The sequence below is a fragment of the Mobula birostris genome, chromosome 25 (assembly GCF_030028105.1).
Source record: "Mobula birostris isolate sMobBir1 chromosome 25, sMobBir1.hap1, whole genome shotgun sequence".
Taxonomy (NCBI): Eukaryota; Metazoa; Chordata; class Chondrichthyes; order Myliobatiformes; family Myliobatidae; genus Mobula; species Mobula birostris.
Window position 1 is genome coordinate 23,930,072 of NC_092394.1, and position 15,288 is coordinate 23,945,359.

General features: G+C 39.6%; 1 protein-coding gene across 2 annotated transcripts in view; it reads left to right on the forward strand.

The window, feature by feature from the left end:
* acaca (acetyl-CoA carboxylase alpha) overlaps nucleotides 1-15,288 on the forward strand; it is a 278,119-nt gene that overhangs the window by 105,933 nt on the left and 156,898 nt on the right. Inside the window, exons 29-31 of one of the 2 annotated variants that reach the window (XM_072243270.1) lie at nucleotides 3,530-3,553; nucleotides 11,378-11,521; nucleotides 12,372-12,474. In XM_072243270.1, coding sequence (XP_072099371.1) covers nucleotides 3,530-3,553; nucleotides 11,378-11,521; nucleotides 12,372-12,474 — 271 coding nt within the window. The remainder of the gene's footprint in view (nucleotides 1-3,529; nucleotides 3,554-11,377; nucleotides 11,522-12,371; nucleotides 12,475-15,288) is intronic. The other variant, XM_072243271.1, reaches the window with a different exon arrangement.

The window sequence follows — 15,288 nt, forward strand, 5'->3', positions numbered from 1 at the left end:
TGGTGGCGAGGAAGACCTCCCCTCCTCCAAATGACCAGGTGCTGTGTCTTACCGTGGCCGATGTGAGGAGAACCCTGTGCAGGGTCAACCCACGGAAGGCTGCTGGACCAGACAATATTCCTGGCAGAGTGCTTAGAGAATGTGCAGACCAGCTAGCAGAGATTCTCACTGACATCTTCAACATCTTCCTGAGCAGTGCCGTCATTCCTCCGTGCTTCAAGGCCACCACCATCGTCCCGTGCTGAAGAAGTCTTCAGTGTCCTGCCTCAACGACTACCGTCCCATCGCACTCACATCCATCATCATGAAGTGTTTCGAGAGGCTCATCATGAGGCACATCAAGACCCTGCTGCCCCCCTCACTGGACCCCCTGCAGTTCGCGTACCGTCCCAACCGTTCAACAGACGATGCCATTGCCATCACCCTCCACCTGGCCCTAACCCACCTGGACAAAAAAGGCATGTACGTTCAAATGTTGTTCATAGACTTCAGTTCAGCATTCAACACAGTCATTCCTCAGAAACTGATTGGAAAGCTGAGCCTACTGGGCCTGAACACCTCCCTCTGCAACTGGATCCTAGACTTCCTGACTGGGAGACCTCAGTCCAGATTGGAAGCAGCATCTCCAACGTCATCACACTGAGCACGGGGGCCTCCAGGGCTGTGTGCTCAGTCCACTGCTGTTCACTCTGCTGACCCACAACTGTGCTGCAACACACAGCTCGAACCACAGCATCAAGTTCACCGATGACACAACCGTGGTGGGTCTCATCAGCAAAAACGATGAGTCAGCATACAGAGAGGAGGGGCTAACGGACTGGTGCAGAGCCAACAACCCATCTCTGAATGTGAACAAAACAAAAGAGATGGTTGTTGACTTCAGGAGGACACGGAGCGACCAGTCTCCGCTGAACATCGACGACTCCTCCGTAGAGATCGTTAAGAGCACCAAATTTCTTGGTGTTCACCTGGCGGAGAATCTCACCTAGTCCCTCAACACCAGCTTTATAGCAAAGAAAGCCCAGCAGCGTCTCTACTTTCTGTGAAGGCTGAGAAAAGTCCATCTCCCACCCCCATCCTGACCACATTCTACAGAGGTTGTATTGAGAGCATCCTGAGCAGCTGCATCACTGCCTGGTTCAGAAATTGCACCATCTCTGATCGCAAGACCCTGCAGCAGATAGGGAGGTCAGCTGAGAAGATCATCGGAGCCTCTCTTCCTGCCATTACAGACATTTACACCACACGCTGCATCCGTAAGGCAAACAGCATTATGAAGGACCCCATGTACCCCGCATACAAACTCTTCTCCCTCCTGCCATCTGGCAAAAGCACCAAAGCATTCAGGCTCTCAAGTCCAGACAATGTTACAGTTTCTTCCCCCAAGCCATCAGACTCCTCAATACCCAGAGCCTGGACTGACACCAAGCTACTGCCCCCTACTGTGCCTATTGTCTTGTTTATTATTTATTGTAATGCCTGCACTGTTCTGTGCACTTTATGCAGTCCTAGGTAGGTCTGTAGTCTAGTGTAGTTTTTGTGTTGTTTTACGTAGTTCAGTGTAGTTTTTGTGTTGTTTCATGTAGCACCATGGCCCTGAAAAATGTTGTCTTGTTTTTACTGTGTACTGTACCAGCAATTATGGTCGAAATGACAATAAAAAGTGACTTGACTTGAAATCAAATTCAACAACTAACTTGTCCGGTGTGTGTCACTTCTGGGGACACTGTAGTTGCCATTTGAGTTAGCTGCCATTCTTTATAGTTTATGTAACTCCTACCAAAGGTGGAGTAAACAATGAGATTAGATTGTGAATTTGCCAGAACAAAATGGTAACTTCATCTACCTGTGCAAGATTTAAAAAAAAACAATATATATGTGTCATTACTACAAAACTTAGTCTTTCATAAAGAAGATAGTATGCTACTTTAAATCAGACATGACCAAATCCAATTTGAGAATCTTCACAGAGTTGCATTAACATGGAGTGTTATGATATAATTGTGGAAACGGAGCCTTCAAACTGTTTTGCAGAAAAATAGCAGAATACATACTTTTAGCAATAAGTATTAACTGTGTAAATCTGTTTTATGGCTGAGATCTAGGGAAAGCTGTGTGGTGTAATTTGTTTTACTGGAGCATGCCCAATGCAACAATATCACTTTAAATGTTAATGGCAGTAAGGTTTACATAAGTGAAATGCATCAATTCTCACCTTATTATGCTTCGCCTTCTGATTTATAAAAACGTGGCCTGCACTGTCACCAAATCACGGCTTGATTTAAATGCCACTATTAGCATGCGTCTTGCCTGTGTATTTTTTTCCCCACATGGAAATCTTGAAGGAATGAGAGCCACTTCTGTCAGATGAAATGTTTCAGATGCAAGGACTTGAATGCCGTGAAAATAAAAATGAAATGAAATTTTCTAAGCTGATGGTAAAGGCTAAGAGAAATTTTGATTGCATGTGTATGAAGATCAATCAAAACTGGAGGGAGTTGTTGCCTGTTTCTGCGTGCTTACATTTAGGAGAGCAGGACGAGATCCTGGTTCCAGAGCTTTTATATGCTGTATCATACAAACCACATAAATTCCAAGGTGACTGAGTTTGATTACAAATTCAGATCTTGATGTGTGGAAAATCACAAGATACTTATTTATTAATTAAAAGGACCGTAATCTGTGCAAAGCAGGAAGATTTGACTGATAGGAGTACTCAGGGCTAAGTCCTGGGCCACCATAAAAGAGCAGTAGTACAGTAGCTGAATTAAAGTCCATTGCATAAAGCAAGTATTTTATATAAATATTAGTTGTTTCATTTTAAAATAAAATGTCTCAATATGTTGTTATAGAGTTGATCATAATATGGCCTCCAGGCAATTCAATGCTTTTCAAGAACACCAAGGTGACGTGTGCAATTCATGAGTCAAAAGGGTCAGTGAGGAAAGCCGTGTAGTGGATGTTTCTTCTTGCACTTCTACCTAAGCTCAGCCACAGTAATTGAATAAGATTGAAATAAAATGCTCTTTAGCAGGTGTTTCACATTTCAGTAGAATCCTCCTTTATGCCATACTCACATTTGTATGGGAGCACCAATAGAGCAAAACGATTCTAAGGCACTTTATGGGGGTGTTCTCAAACAAATAACTTGATGCTCATGTTTGGAATTCCTGAGGCAGGTAATCAGAGGCTTGGTCAAGAAATTAGGATTTCAGGAGCTTCTTGTCTTCTTGTACAGATGTAAAGAGGTGGCAATTCAGAGAAGGAACACTTGAACCTGGGGCATTGGCAGCTAAAGATTTTACCAGTGGTGGAACAAACAATAAGAAGATCCATCAGTTTTGAACGGACACCTTTTTTAAAAGCAGTTCTATCACAAACGCAGCTGCTGAAGTGGTGCATGAGTTTAAAGTTGGTTGAAAATCAATTCAAATTCTAATTCCTGGTGAAATTGAACTTTAACTTGATGAATGATAACAATCTACTTTTAATCCCCTTTACTAACCTGCTGGTAATTGTTTGATTTCAGAGGGAACATCCCCACACTTAACAGGTACTGTACAATTGTTTTATAATTTTATATAATTTATAACATGCAGTTGATTTCTTGTAATTTGAACTGGACTTACAAACATAAATAAGGGAAGGAAACATCATCTGATTTTGTGAAAAAGCTCTTGATATAGTTACAATTCCATTTAAACTTCATTCTTGCCGCCTTTTTTCATTGATTTCTTCACTACTTTCCTATAGTTTCAGTTACCAGTTCCTTGTGATTACCAGGATTTATTGAACAATATGGATTCATCATTAAATAAAGTAAAATATAGCTGTGTTCCATTGTATCATTGAGAAAATCTATCTCCACTTTCCTCTTGACCATATGGCCACCGAATGTAAATTTGAGTGAAGTTTGCACTATCTGAAAGCATGATCTCACAAACAAGAGAAAATCTGCAGATGCTGGAAATCCGAGCAACACGTGCAAAATGCTGGAGGATCTCGGCAGGCCAGGCAGCGTCCATGGGGGGAGAGAATTACAGACTGTACTTTTTTCCATAGATGCCGTCTGGCCTGCTGAGCTTGTCCAACATTATGTGTGTGTTGAAGACATGATCTTGTGCTTTAAGAGAATCTGGTGCGCTGCTAGGACCATTTTAAATTACAAACCTGCTCTGCAACCAAACAATGCAGAGCATGTTACTTTGTGCATCCCTTCCTCTGGATCCAAAGCAAATTCTAACTTGGAAGTTCTAAAGGAAAATGTGGATTTCCTTTCTGATTTTTTTTTTCCCTCCAAGAAATTAGTCCACTTATTGTAGAAGTTCCCGGTACTGGATTGGATATTTAATAAAAACGAGTGCTGAGATGTGTCATAGAGATCAGAGTGTTATAAGCATAGAAACAGGCTCTTGGCGTACCCTCTTTATGCTGACTGTCATGCCTATTGATACTAATCCCATTTACCAGCATTACTTCCATATCCTATTATGTCTTACTCATTCAAGTAGCAGATGCTTCTTAAACGTCATTATTGTTCCACCATCCTCCACTTCCTTGGTAGCATTCCAGATATCAGCTACTTGTATGAGGTATTTTCCCTTCAGGTTCCCTTTTAAGCTCCCTCCCTCTTGCCTTAAACCTCTGCCCTATAGTTTTGAGCCCTCACTCTGCTAGGCAGACTCTGGCTCTTTACTTATCTATGCCTTGATTAATGCATTCTACCTCATGATTGAAGTAAATTTCTATACCTTTGTCATGTTGCGCCTCAGCCTACTTTGGTCCAAGGAAATTAGATTCAAAGTTCAAAGTAAATTTGTTATTAAAAATACATATATGTCACCATATACAACCCTGAGAATTTTCTTGCAGGTATACTCAATAAATCCCTAGGAGAATAGTAACCATAATAGAATCAATGAAAGACTTCAACTGTATATACAGTCAGTGTGCCAAAGACAACAAACTGTGCAAATACAAAAAGAAAGTAATAATAAATGAATAAGCATTAAATATTGAGAACATGAGATGAAGAGAACTTGAAAGTAGGTCCGTTGGTTGTGGGAACATTTCAGTGATTAGGTAAATGAAGTTGAGTGAGGTTATCCTCACTGGTTCAAGAACCTGATGGTTGAGGGATAATAACTGTTCCTGAACCTGGTGGGGTCAGTCCTGAAACTCCTGTACCACCTTGCTGATGGCAGCAATGAGAAGAGAGCATGACCTAGGTAGTAAGGGTCCCTGATGATGGATGCTGCTTTCCTGTGACAACACTCCATTTCGATGTGCTCAATGGTGGGGAGCCTTGTGAATATTTTCTCACCCCTTCTAGCTTAATCACATCTTTCCTATGGCATGGCAGCCAGAACTGCAAGCATTACTCTTAAGTATGCCTTAGTTAAGGTTTTATATTGGTGTAAAGTGAAGTTCCAACTCCTATCGTCAATACCTTGGCTGATGAAGGCAAGGGTGCAATATGCCGGCTTCTCCACCCTGCCAGTTTAGGGAAGCTGTATATACCTGAACTCCAAGGTCAACTCAACAACACTGAGAGAATTATAAGGGGCATAGATAGGGTGAATGCCTATTTCCCAGGTTTGGGGAAATCCAGAATTAGAGAGCATAGCTTTAAAGTAAGCGGTGAGAGACTTAATAGGAACTTGATGGACGACTTTACATTTAAGATGGTACATATATGGACTGAACTACCAGAGGGAAGTAATTGAGGCAGGTCTAACAGCAACCTTTGGGGGGAGAAAGTAGTTGGACTAATACATGGATAGGGATGTTTTAGAAGGATATGTGGGCAAATAGGACTTGCATAGATGGATATCTTCAGTATGGATCAGTTGGGTCAAGGGGTCTGTTTCCATGTTGTATGATTCTGACTCTGTGAGGCCTCTTTAGGGTCCTGTCATTCATGGGGGGGGGGGTGGATATTGACAAAGTCAACTGCCATTGATCTGTAATCTAATTTGGTTTATTTTTTTGCTAATTTAACTGGTTGTAATCTGTGATCTAGTTGTTTTTAACCAGCGACTGAATTTTATGTTGTCTGAAGCGAAGAGGTATTTGGTATCAGTATTGGTTTATTATTATCACGTGCACCAAGATACAGTGAAAAACTTGTCCTGCATACTGTTTATACAGATCAAATCATTACACAGTGCATTAATCTGGAATAAGGTAAACCAATAACAATACAGAATAAGGTATAAATGCTGCCTATAAAACTGATAAATGATAAAGTGCAAGATCATAATGAAGCAGATTGTGAGGCCAAGAGTCCCTCTTATTGTTGAAGAGGTCCATTCGAGAGTTATTAAACAGTGGAATAGAAGTTTCCTTCAGCCTGGTGGTATGTATCTTCTCCCTTTTGGGAGAGAGGAGAAAAGAGAATGTCCAGGGTAGGTGGGGTCTTTGATTATGCCGGCTGCTTTACCGAGGCAGCGAGAAGTATAGACAGAGACAAAAGAAGGAAAGCTGGCTCCTGTGAAGTGTCCACAACTCTGCAGTTTTTTTTTGTGGCCACGTACAGAGCAGTTGAAATACCAAGATTAAGGAATTTTAACTCCTGACAACTTTCAGAAGATAGTGCAGGTGCAAAGGGAAATTGACCTTTGCCCTTTTACCTACATTCTGACAACTTATTTTAAATTACAGGAGCCATTGAGAATGGTGTTACCTCCTAGTTTCCAAATGCAATGATTCTGCTGCAGACAATATGACTTTTTCTGGGCATTCACTTATAAAATTAGCCAACGTAGTATACATTTCTACAGCTGACAGCAAGATACTGCTTCTCACTATTTGAGTTACAGTACAGCATGCAACCTGACAGAGGGTGAGGAGGTATATTCCTGCAGTAATGTTGGGGCAGTCCGTGTGAAACATAATGTCACCCATAGAAAGCGCAATATTCACAATGCCAGTAAATCTATTTACCTCCTTGGCAAAACACAGCAGTAGAATGGCATTAATTAAAAAATATTTGAGCTTAAGTGTATGCAGTTAAATAATTTTTTTCCTTCACCTGGAACAAAAATGCAATTTAGTCACAGACCCACTCTAATTTACCAGTTTGAAGTGGGTCCAGGGTATTAATTTGAAATGACTGGTTTGTTGTACAGTTGCACGCTGAGTTATTTTAATGTCAGGGATTGCAGAGGTTTGTAATTGGCTGACTGTTCCCAAGTCTCTCAAGAGAAAATATTTTTTGTTTTTTCCTTATTCCAAATGAGTAGTTGTGAACCAGTATTACTATGAAATCCATAATGAGGAGCTGGTTCTCCCTCTCACTACAAACCATATTTCAGCATTCTTCACACTGTGGTCAAAAAATGACCGTTTTCAAAAATTTAATTAAAAATAGATATTAACTTTATTAGCCATAATTAATACTGAATTATAGATTGCCTTATCCCCTATTAGAAAACTCACTGTATTCCCTTGAACTCTAACAGATAATCGACTGGTTCACCCTGGAGAGCAGAGCGAAGTTTTTTTTTCCTCTCTCATTATCTCCAGTGTAAGTACAATCTGGTGAACTGGATATGATTATCTGCATAAGATACTTCACAGTTTAGGCTTTGGATTGTACTTTATTGATGCGAAATGATGGTTGATCCGTAATTTGTCAGCAGAGCATGCCTTTGTGAACTTTAACATTTAAGAGGGAATAAAGTTCTCCGAATTCATATTTTTCTGACTCCCTTCAAGAAATTGTGCCCTGAGAGGACGGAGGAACACAAAGCCATTATGTAGAATTACTGGGTTGAAAGGCTCTAGGTTAATTTCCTGAAATGTTAATGAGCTGGTAGAAGGTGAAAGTGAGCCAGACTTTTTTCCCGTTCTGTTCGCAACCTAGACACTCTGAGAAGAGCATGTGTGAATATTGGAAATGGTCTGATTGAAGACTTGCAGGTGCTCCTTATCCAGGCTAGCATTCTCCGCTTACCGCTGATTCCCAAATCCCGAAGAATGAATAAATAATGTGAAGAATTGCACTGGAACAAATAATGAATAGTACCTGAGGACTTGTATTTCGGTTTGAGTTGAGGCCAGGGGAGTGGGGGGAGGAGGTGGTGGGGGAAAGAAATAACATCGGAACTGCTTGAAAATGTGATCATTTTCACTATGGCTCAGTCTGTGAAAGGGATATGCTTAATTGTATGCTGTTCCAATTTAGCAAGTGAAAGTGTCACAGTGTACTTGATCAAGCAGAGAGGGACATTCCTGCTTTTTATGGTATAGTAGAGAGCTGAGGTGCCCATTAACATTGAATCAATTTTACCTGCGCAAGTGATTTCATTTATTGTGCTGGGAAGCACCTTGTCCCTTGTTACATTAAAAATTCCAGAAAAAAATGATTGGAAACGTGCTCCAAATACAGACCATCAATATGGAATGGGACCTAACTGGATAAGCACTTCACGTAGCAACTTGGCAGCTGGCCCCATTAATGCAGAACTTTTCATGTCAAATTTAGCACATTTGGAACTTTAAAGAAGCAATAATTAATTTTGGTAATGTAAGTTAGTTTTGGCAGATTGTTGATCTTTGATGTTTTGAGATCAGAATCACATGGCCCAGTAAGATCCTTTCAATTTATCAATAAAAAGAGAGGCAAAATGAGATATTTAGTCTTTCTTAGACCAGTCCATTGTGTTAATGATATAACTTGGCACATGCTTCACATATCCGTCACCAGTATTCAGAAGTGGCTAAAACTTAAAGCCAATTCAGGAAACACTGGGATTCCTCTTCATTGTTTAAGAGAGTCATTTGAGAAAGCAAATTGTGCTTAATATTATTACTACAATTAACTGGTGATTTACTCTCAAGATATGTACAAATTCTCTACTCGCAGAAGACAGTGTTCCCTACAGTAAGGTGGGGTGTAACTCTTGAAAAAGTCATGTATGGTGGATGTGTGGAGGTCAGCAAAGAGGACAATCTGATGTACTCTAGGTGATGGAATTGTGTTTTAAGATATTGGCATGCATTACAAAAGGTAGGATGGCATTGTAAGTGTTTATTTCAATTTGATGTTAGGAGCTGAGCTATCTGTGGGGGGGGGGAGCTTGTCAAGGTTGTACATTTTTGGATGGACCCTAGTACAACAGATGAGGCAAAATCAAAATAAATGTCAGAAGGAATTGGTTATCATTTGGAATCAATAACTTAAATTGCCATTGCCTAATTAGACTTTACATATGGATAAATAATAAATATCATACACATGTTTCAAAAATAAATATTATAGACATTGTTCAAAACAGCTAGTTGCAAGTGCCTACAGAAAAAAAAGATTGCTTTCAAGAAAGAATATTAGATAGATAAAAGAAATAGAATGGATAGGATTATACAGGTATTCAAAAATCATTTGGTACATTATTGTTGATATACTTGAGATTTTAAAAAATAAAGGCTATTTGATTAATTGCAGGGGAACTGATTAGGGGTAAAGGTTCCTCGGCCTGAAGTAGTTGGTGAGTTCGTGGTATCATCTGAACCTTGAGAGGGATAAATGCTTATCAAATTCAAGTTTAAGTTCATTGCCATTCAACCATACACATGCATACAGCCAAACAAAACATAGTTTCTCTGAGACCATGGTGCCAAACACAGTGCATATGGTCACACACAGGTCATATAGTTACAATCCAGCACATACAGCCACAAAATAATATTAGCATAAGTCTGTCAGTGACATGGCCTGAAGATTTGTCAGATTGACGTAAAGTGCGAGGTGGATGTTTGTGTAAGACAGTATAATCTTACTGGCACTATTATAACAAAACAAACAGTCGTATGAGAGTGCCTCAGTAAGTTGAGGAGTGGGGGGTGGTGGTGTTGTAGACAGCAGGGCTTTCAGACATGTGTGCTGGGTGTTAGAAAGTCTAACAGCCTGGGGGAAGAAGCTGATACCCAGCCTGACAGTTCTGGTTCTTCTGCTGCGATACCTTCTGACAGATGGCAGGAGGTCAAAGTGATTGTGGGAAGGATGGTACTGCTCAAGTGGTGCTTTAAAAACTATTCTGAGCCTATAGGGTGACGCACAGGGTAATTTTATGGCTTAGTTCTGATACTTGGTGTGATACATCTGATAGCAGTCATTAGAATTCATAATTTTGCTGCTAATACACAATGCTGAGGCTCTTCAGTGATTCTGCATCTGTAGTGTTATGTACAAGGAGAGGTCGAATCTCAACAGTAAATAAAAATCAAACTGCAAACGCTGGAAACACTCAGCAGGTTGGTCAGCATCAGGAATCAGGTTTAATATCACTGGCAGATGTTGTGAAATTTGTTAACTTAATGGCAACAGGTCAATGAAGTACTTGATAGATATATAGAAAGGGAAAAAATGGAATTACATTAACTATATATACTGTATGTCTATTAAATAGTTAAGTTAAAATAAGTAATGCAGAAATAAAAAAAAGTAGTGAGGTAGTGTTCATGAGTTCAATGTCCATTTAGAAAATTGGATGGCAGAGGGGAAGAAGCTGTTTGTGAATCTCTGGGTTTTGTCTTCAGGCTTCTGTACCTCCTACCTGATGGTAGCAATGAGACGAGGGCACGTCCTGGATGGTGGGGATCATTAATGATGGGCATCGCCTTCCGAAAGCACCGGTCCTTGAGGGTATCTTGGCTACTATGGAGGCTAGCACCCATGATGGAGCTGACTAATTTTACAAGATCTGTATCTGCATCTGTAGAAAGATAGAGTTAATGTTTCAGGTCTAATCTGTTTGTCAGGACGAAGTCTTCAACCAGAAAAGTTAACTGTTTGTCTCATTCCACAGGAGTTCAAACTGAATAGCTGCACCACTCTCTTTCCTTCTTTCCCCTCTAACTTCATTATTTTTCTCTCTAATTTTTCACCCGTCTCTTGCTATTGCTCCTTTCTTTGGCTTCGTTCTCTTATAGTCTATTTTTAAATGTCACAAGTCTTTCTCTCTTGTGGATCTTAGTTCAGATACAGTAGGGTTGAGGAATACGTCAAGTTGTGCAAGTTGCGTTTTTGCTGATTTAGAATTCTGACTTGCACAGCTTAATCAGTGGAATCCCAGCTTTTAGCTTGCTTGTATATAGTCATCTATATAGATTTATAAGATGAAAGAATTGACTTGTTATACAATTAGCAAACTCATTGATGAATCTTACAGAATTCCCTTATGTACTATTAATTGTTAACTGACATGAGTCATTTCATTTATAGGAATTTACACATTTGTTATTAATATTGTATAATATGGCTTAATCTCATAAGTGTTATTGCACTAATGGGACCATAGAGGTTCCTTTTGTAATATTGCCATGAATTGCTTCTCCCCTGGTCCTAATTATTCATCTTTATATTGCAATCAAGAATGTCTTTCTCCTCAAACTTGAACCATTATGGGATGTTCCACGTTGCAAGTGTGAGTGATGTTCTGCTCGACACTGCTTTCACTCCACCTTGCCAGCGAATGGGAGCAATGGTTGCCTTTCGTAACTTTGAAGATTTTGTCAGGTACGATTGAATGCCCTTTTTTGTTATTAAATTCTTCCACTTCTAGACTTCCCTGTTTGCAGTGAACCCAGCAGTATAAAAGTGATTTAATTGTTGGAAATTATGAAGTCCATAAAAAATGTGTATGAGTCATCTGCAGATTTAAGTTATTATCTGCTTTTTAAGTGATGTTTCACTAGAAGCATGCTTGTTTTGGATCACTGTTGTAATTTGTTATCATGTCACATGGGATATAATATAGTCTCCAGCTCTTTAGTTTGGTTGAAGTGCTTGAATTTAGAGAACAGCTCTACTATCAATTCTCCCTTCTTTTAACAAAATACTTTTGGGGCTGTTGGCCACCTATCCCTAGCAAAAGAAAATCATCAATGCCTTTATCGTATGTTGTCTGTGAATTTGCAGATGATAATGGAGCTGTCCTTAGCCACGTAGTTATAAATATAAAGGGGAGTAGGGAGGGGCTAAGCACACAGCCTTTAGGTGTACACATGTTGATGGTTATTTTGGAGGAGGTGTTAGTACTGGTCCATACTGACTGAGATCGACCGATGAGGAAGTTGAGCATCCAGTTGCGAAAGGAGGTGCAGTGTCTTGGGTCTTGGAGTTTACTGGGGGTGCGGGGGGGGAGGTGGTGGTGTGATTGTATTGGACTCCCACTATAGCTGATGAAAAGTGGCCTGACTTGCATTGAGAGGCAGTGAAACAGCATCTGCTGTTGATCTGTTCTGGCATTGGGCTAATTGATTACGCAATGCATATTCATGTGTATTAACTTTATTCAGTGTTAGCCTGGTCTGAATTTTGAGCTCTAGAACATGTGAAAGAAAACCTCGATCTCCTGTACTTTCAGAAACTTTCAAGATGTGACAAGCTGTTTTTCTGATTCACCACCTTCAAGCCCAACATTTCCTGAATCAGGGCATGCCTCTCTTTATGATGAAGATGACAACAAGGTAACTTGCATAGCCATGGAATTACAAGTGTATGGAGTATAATTTAACTAATCAATTCTGAATGCCAGTGTAATATTCAAGTTGGTGAAGCAATGATGAGACTATACATGGACTATTAAATAAAGTGTCTCTGATGGTCTTTTATATAAACAGTAATATTTATATAACTGCATGAACTACAGTGGAGTCCAGTTAGTTGGGACACTTCGGACCAAGTACATTTTAACCCAATTAAGTGGCTACCCCAATTAGCTGAGGCCTCATGGAGGTTAAAAAAGTATTTTTTTTAAAAAAAGACAAACCGAGTATCAAATTAAGCATTTAAATAAAATACAGAACAAATTAGAACATTACCAATATTACTACAGTACTATCAAACTGTGTATTAGTTCCTAATACTTGTCAACAGAGGATTCATCTATGTCAACTTTATTGACTAAATGAACAAAATCAGCACAGACTCCAAGTGTAGATAATGGACTGCCTTCATACAATTGCATCCTCCAAATCTTCATTTTCATTGTAACGTTGAAGATGATTGTTGATACTTCCAAATTCTTTGTAGTTTCTGACTTGTTGAAATAGTAAAATCTTTTCATTTTCACTCCCAGCTGTTTCCGGCATCTCTAAGTCTTAAGTGTTTGAAACCGCAGTGAGCAAGACAGTTCTGAATGGTCTTACTGCTTATTTCTTGCCAACTATCACTGCTTTTTCAACACAAACACACACAGCTGACGCTATGTAAAAACTTTGCTCTAAGTACAATTCGATGGTCACGCAAGCACGCGCAACTGATGCCATTTTTAAAAAAACTGTTTGGCAACAGTCTCCTGCCCCAGCTAAGCATAGTGTCCCAAGTAAATGAAAGGAATCCCAGCTATTTTCTCAATTAGTTTTTGTTCTTTAAGGGTTGTCCCAAATAAGCAGCTGCCCCGATTAACCAATGGACCAACTAACCAGAATCCACTGTATTGTTAGTTTAATGAAACAGAATGACAGTGGGGAAAATGACACTTTGTTTAATTTGGACCCCTTTAACAGCACAGTTCAAGAATAATGCGGCTATATAGAAAAAATTTTCTTAAATATTAGGTACAAGTTTTCCTAAATCTTAGTATGCAGTATATTGGCTTTAAAAACTAGGTTGAATTTTCCTCATGTGATTAAATTGGAACTGTGTAAGAGTCGATACTTTAGACTTGATGACTTTTTGACAGAATGATTGTTGGTATTTCAGAAAATACATGTTAAATTTAAATTTGCATGAGAATGCTGTGGTTGCACACTGAAATCTATATCAGAGCAGAAGCTGGTTGTTTAGCACTAATTGGCATTAAGTAAGTAAATTTGCTCAAAAGGACCATTTAATGTTTTAAATGTTGAAAAGCTAACGTAGTCCAGTGGGAGATCCTTTGAAATGCCAGATCTCTTTTGTCAGAAAGAACTCTGCATTGTGTACAGCTCCTGGTGTTATTGACTGGAATACTTGGTACAGAAGCTGCAGTGGCAAGGAGTAACCTTCTGTTTTCTATTTCTGCCGTTACTCTCATGAACAGACTGTCTTCAAATCCATGTAAAGTTTCCTCGACATTGGGAAAATTCCTGTCGTATTCTTGCCTGGGATGTGGCTGGTGCAAATACAAAGCTCTCAGCAATAAATTTTCACTGCTCCCAACCATTCCCACTGAGTTTCTGTCCCAAAACAGGAAGGTTTTAGTTCTGGATGGTTTGATTTTGAATTTGTGCCTCAGCTTATAAAGTTGTATCATGTCGCTGTTTTGGATGAAAAGTGAAGGTGGATGCCTAAACTAGAAAAGAGATTAAATTGGACCAGGAGATGCTTCCATAGGAGAGAGTATTCAAGAACAAGGACAAATGGCCAGTCTTGGTGATTATTTTCTCCCCTCACAGTCCTGAAATATCTGCCCAGAAGAAAATGATTCTGTGGAGGATGAATGTGGAAAATCCTCATCGAAAAACCACAAAGCAAAATCGTTTATGATTTTAAAAACGCAAACACGAGGAATTCTGCGATCGTTTATGATTGCCCGGTATACATAAAACCTGATTGCTTGTTGTGGAAATAAATTGAAAGCTTTTCCTTGCTGCACTTGGATGTCTGAAAGAGCTTCTGTTTTTGTGAGATTTGCATTTTGTGCCGGGCATGTATTCTGCACTTAGATTTTACTTCCACTACTTTGACGGTGTGGTTTATTTTTCATTATACAATGCCAAAGATACCTCAGATGAATTAAATGACACAACAGTCATGCCAGTTTTGGTGCCACTTCCATGGCCTCTAGATATCTTGATTCTTATTTTCCTGATTTTTGGGATAGTGGCTGAGATTTTATATACTTGTGATAAGAATTCCTTAAATGGGATCTCTTCGTGAATCTTGCTGAAGATTCCAGAAAAGGTCTTCTCAACCCTGAAAACAGTTCCTCAATAACCTATGAGGAAATGGTTTTGTGGGAGATGTTGCAGAAAAGAAAATGCAGGCAGGCTCTGGGTTCTGTAAGAGTTCCTTTCTTGAGAACTGTTTTAGGCTAATTTCTCAAAGTCAGAAACATCCATTTTCTCCAGCTATCCGCATACTGCTCGACATACACCTGCTATAATTCTTATTGTCGATAATTAAACTAATGGAATATGTACTGTATCTGGTTATTAATGCATGGGAGAACTTGCGTAAAGTCAGATTTCTGTCCAGAGTCCCTCTGCTGGAAATACGCAGCAGGTCAAGCAGCATTGATGGGAACAAGGGCAGAAATAACGTTTCATATCAATGACCTTTATTAGACCCAAAGCAGG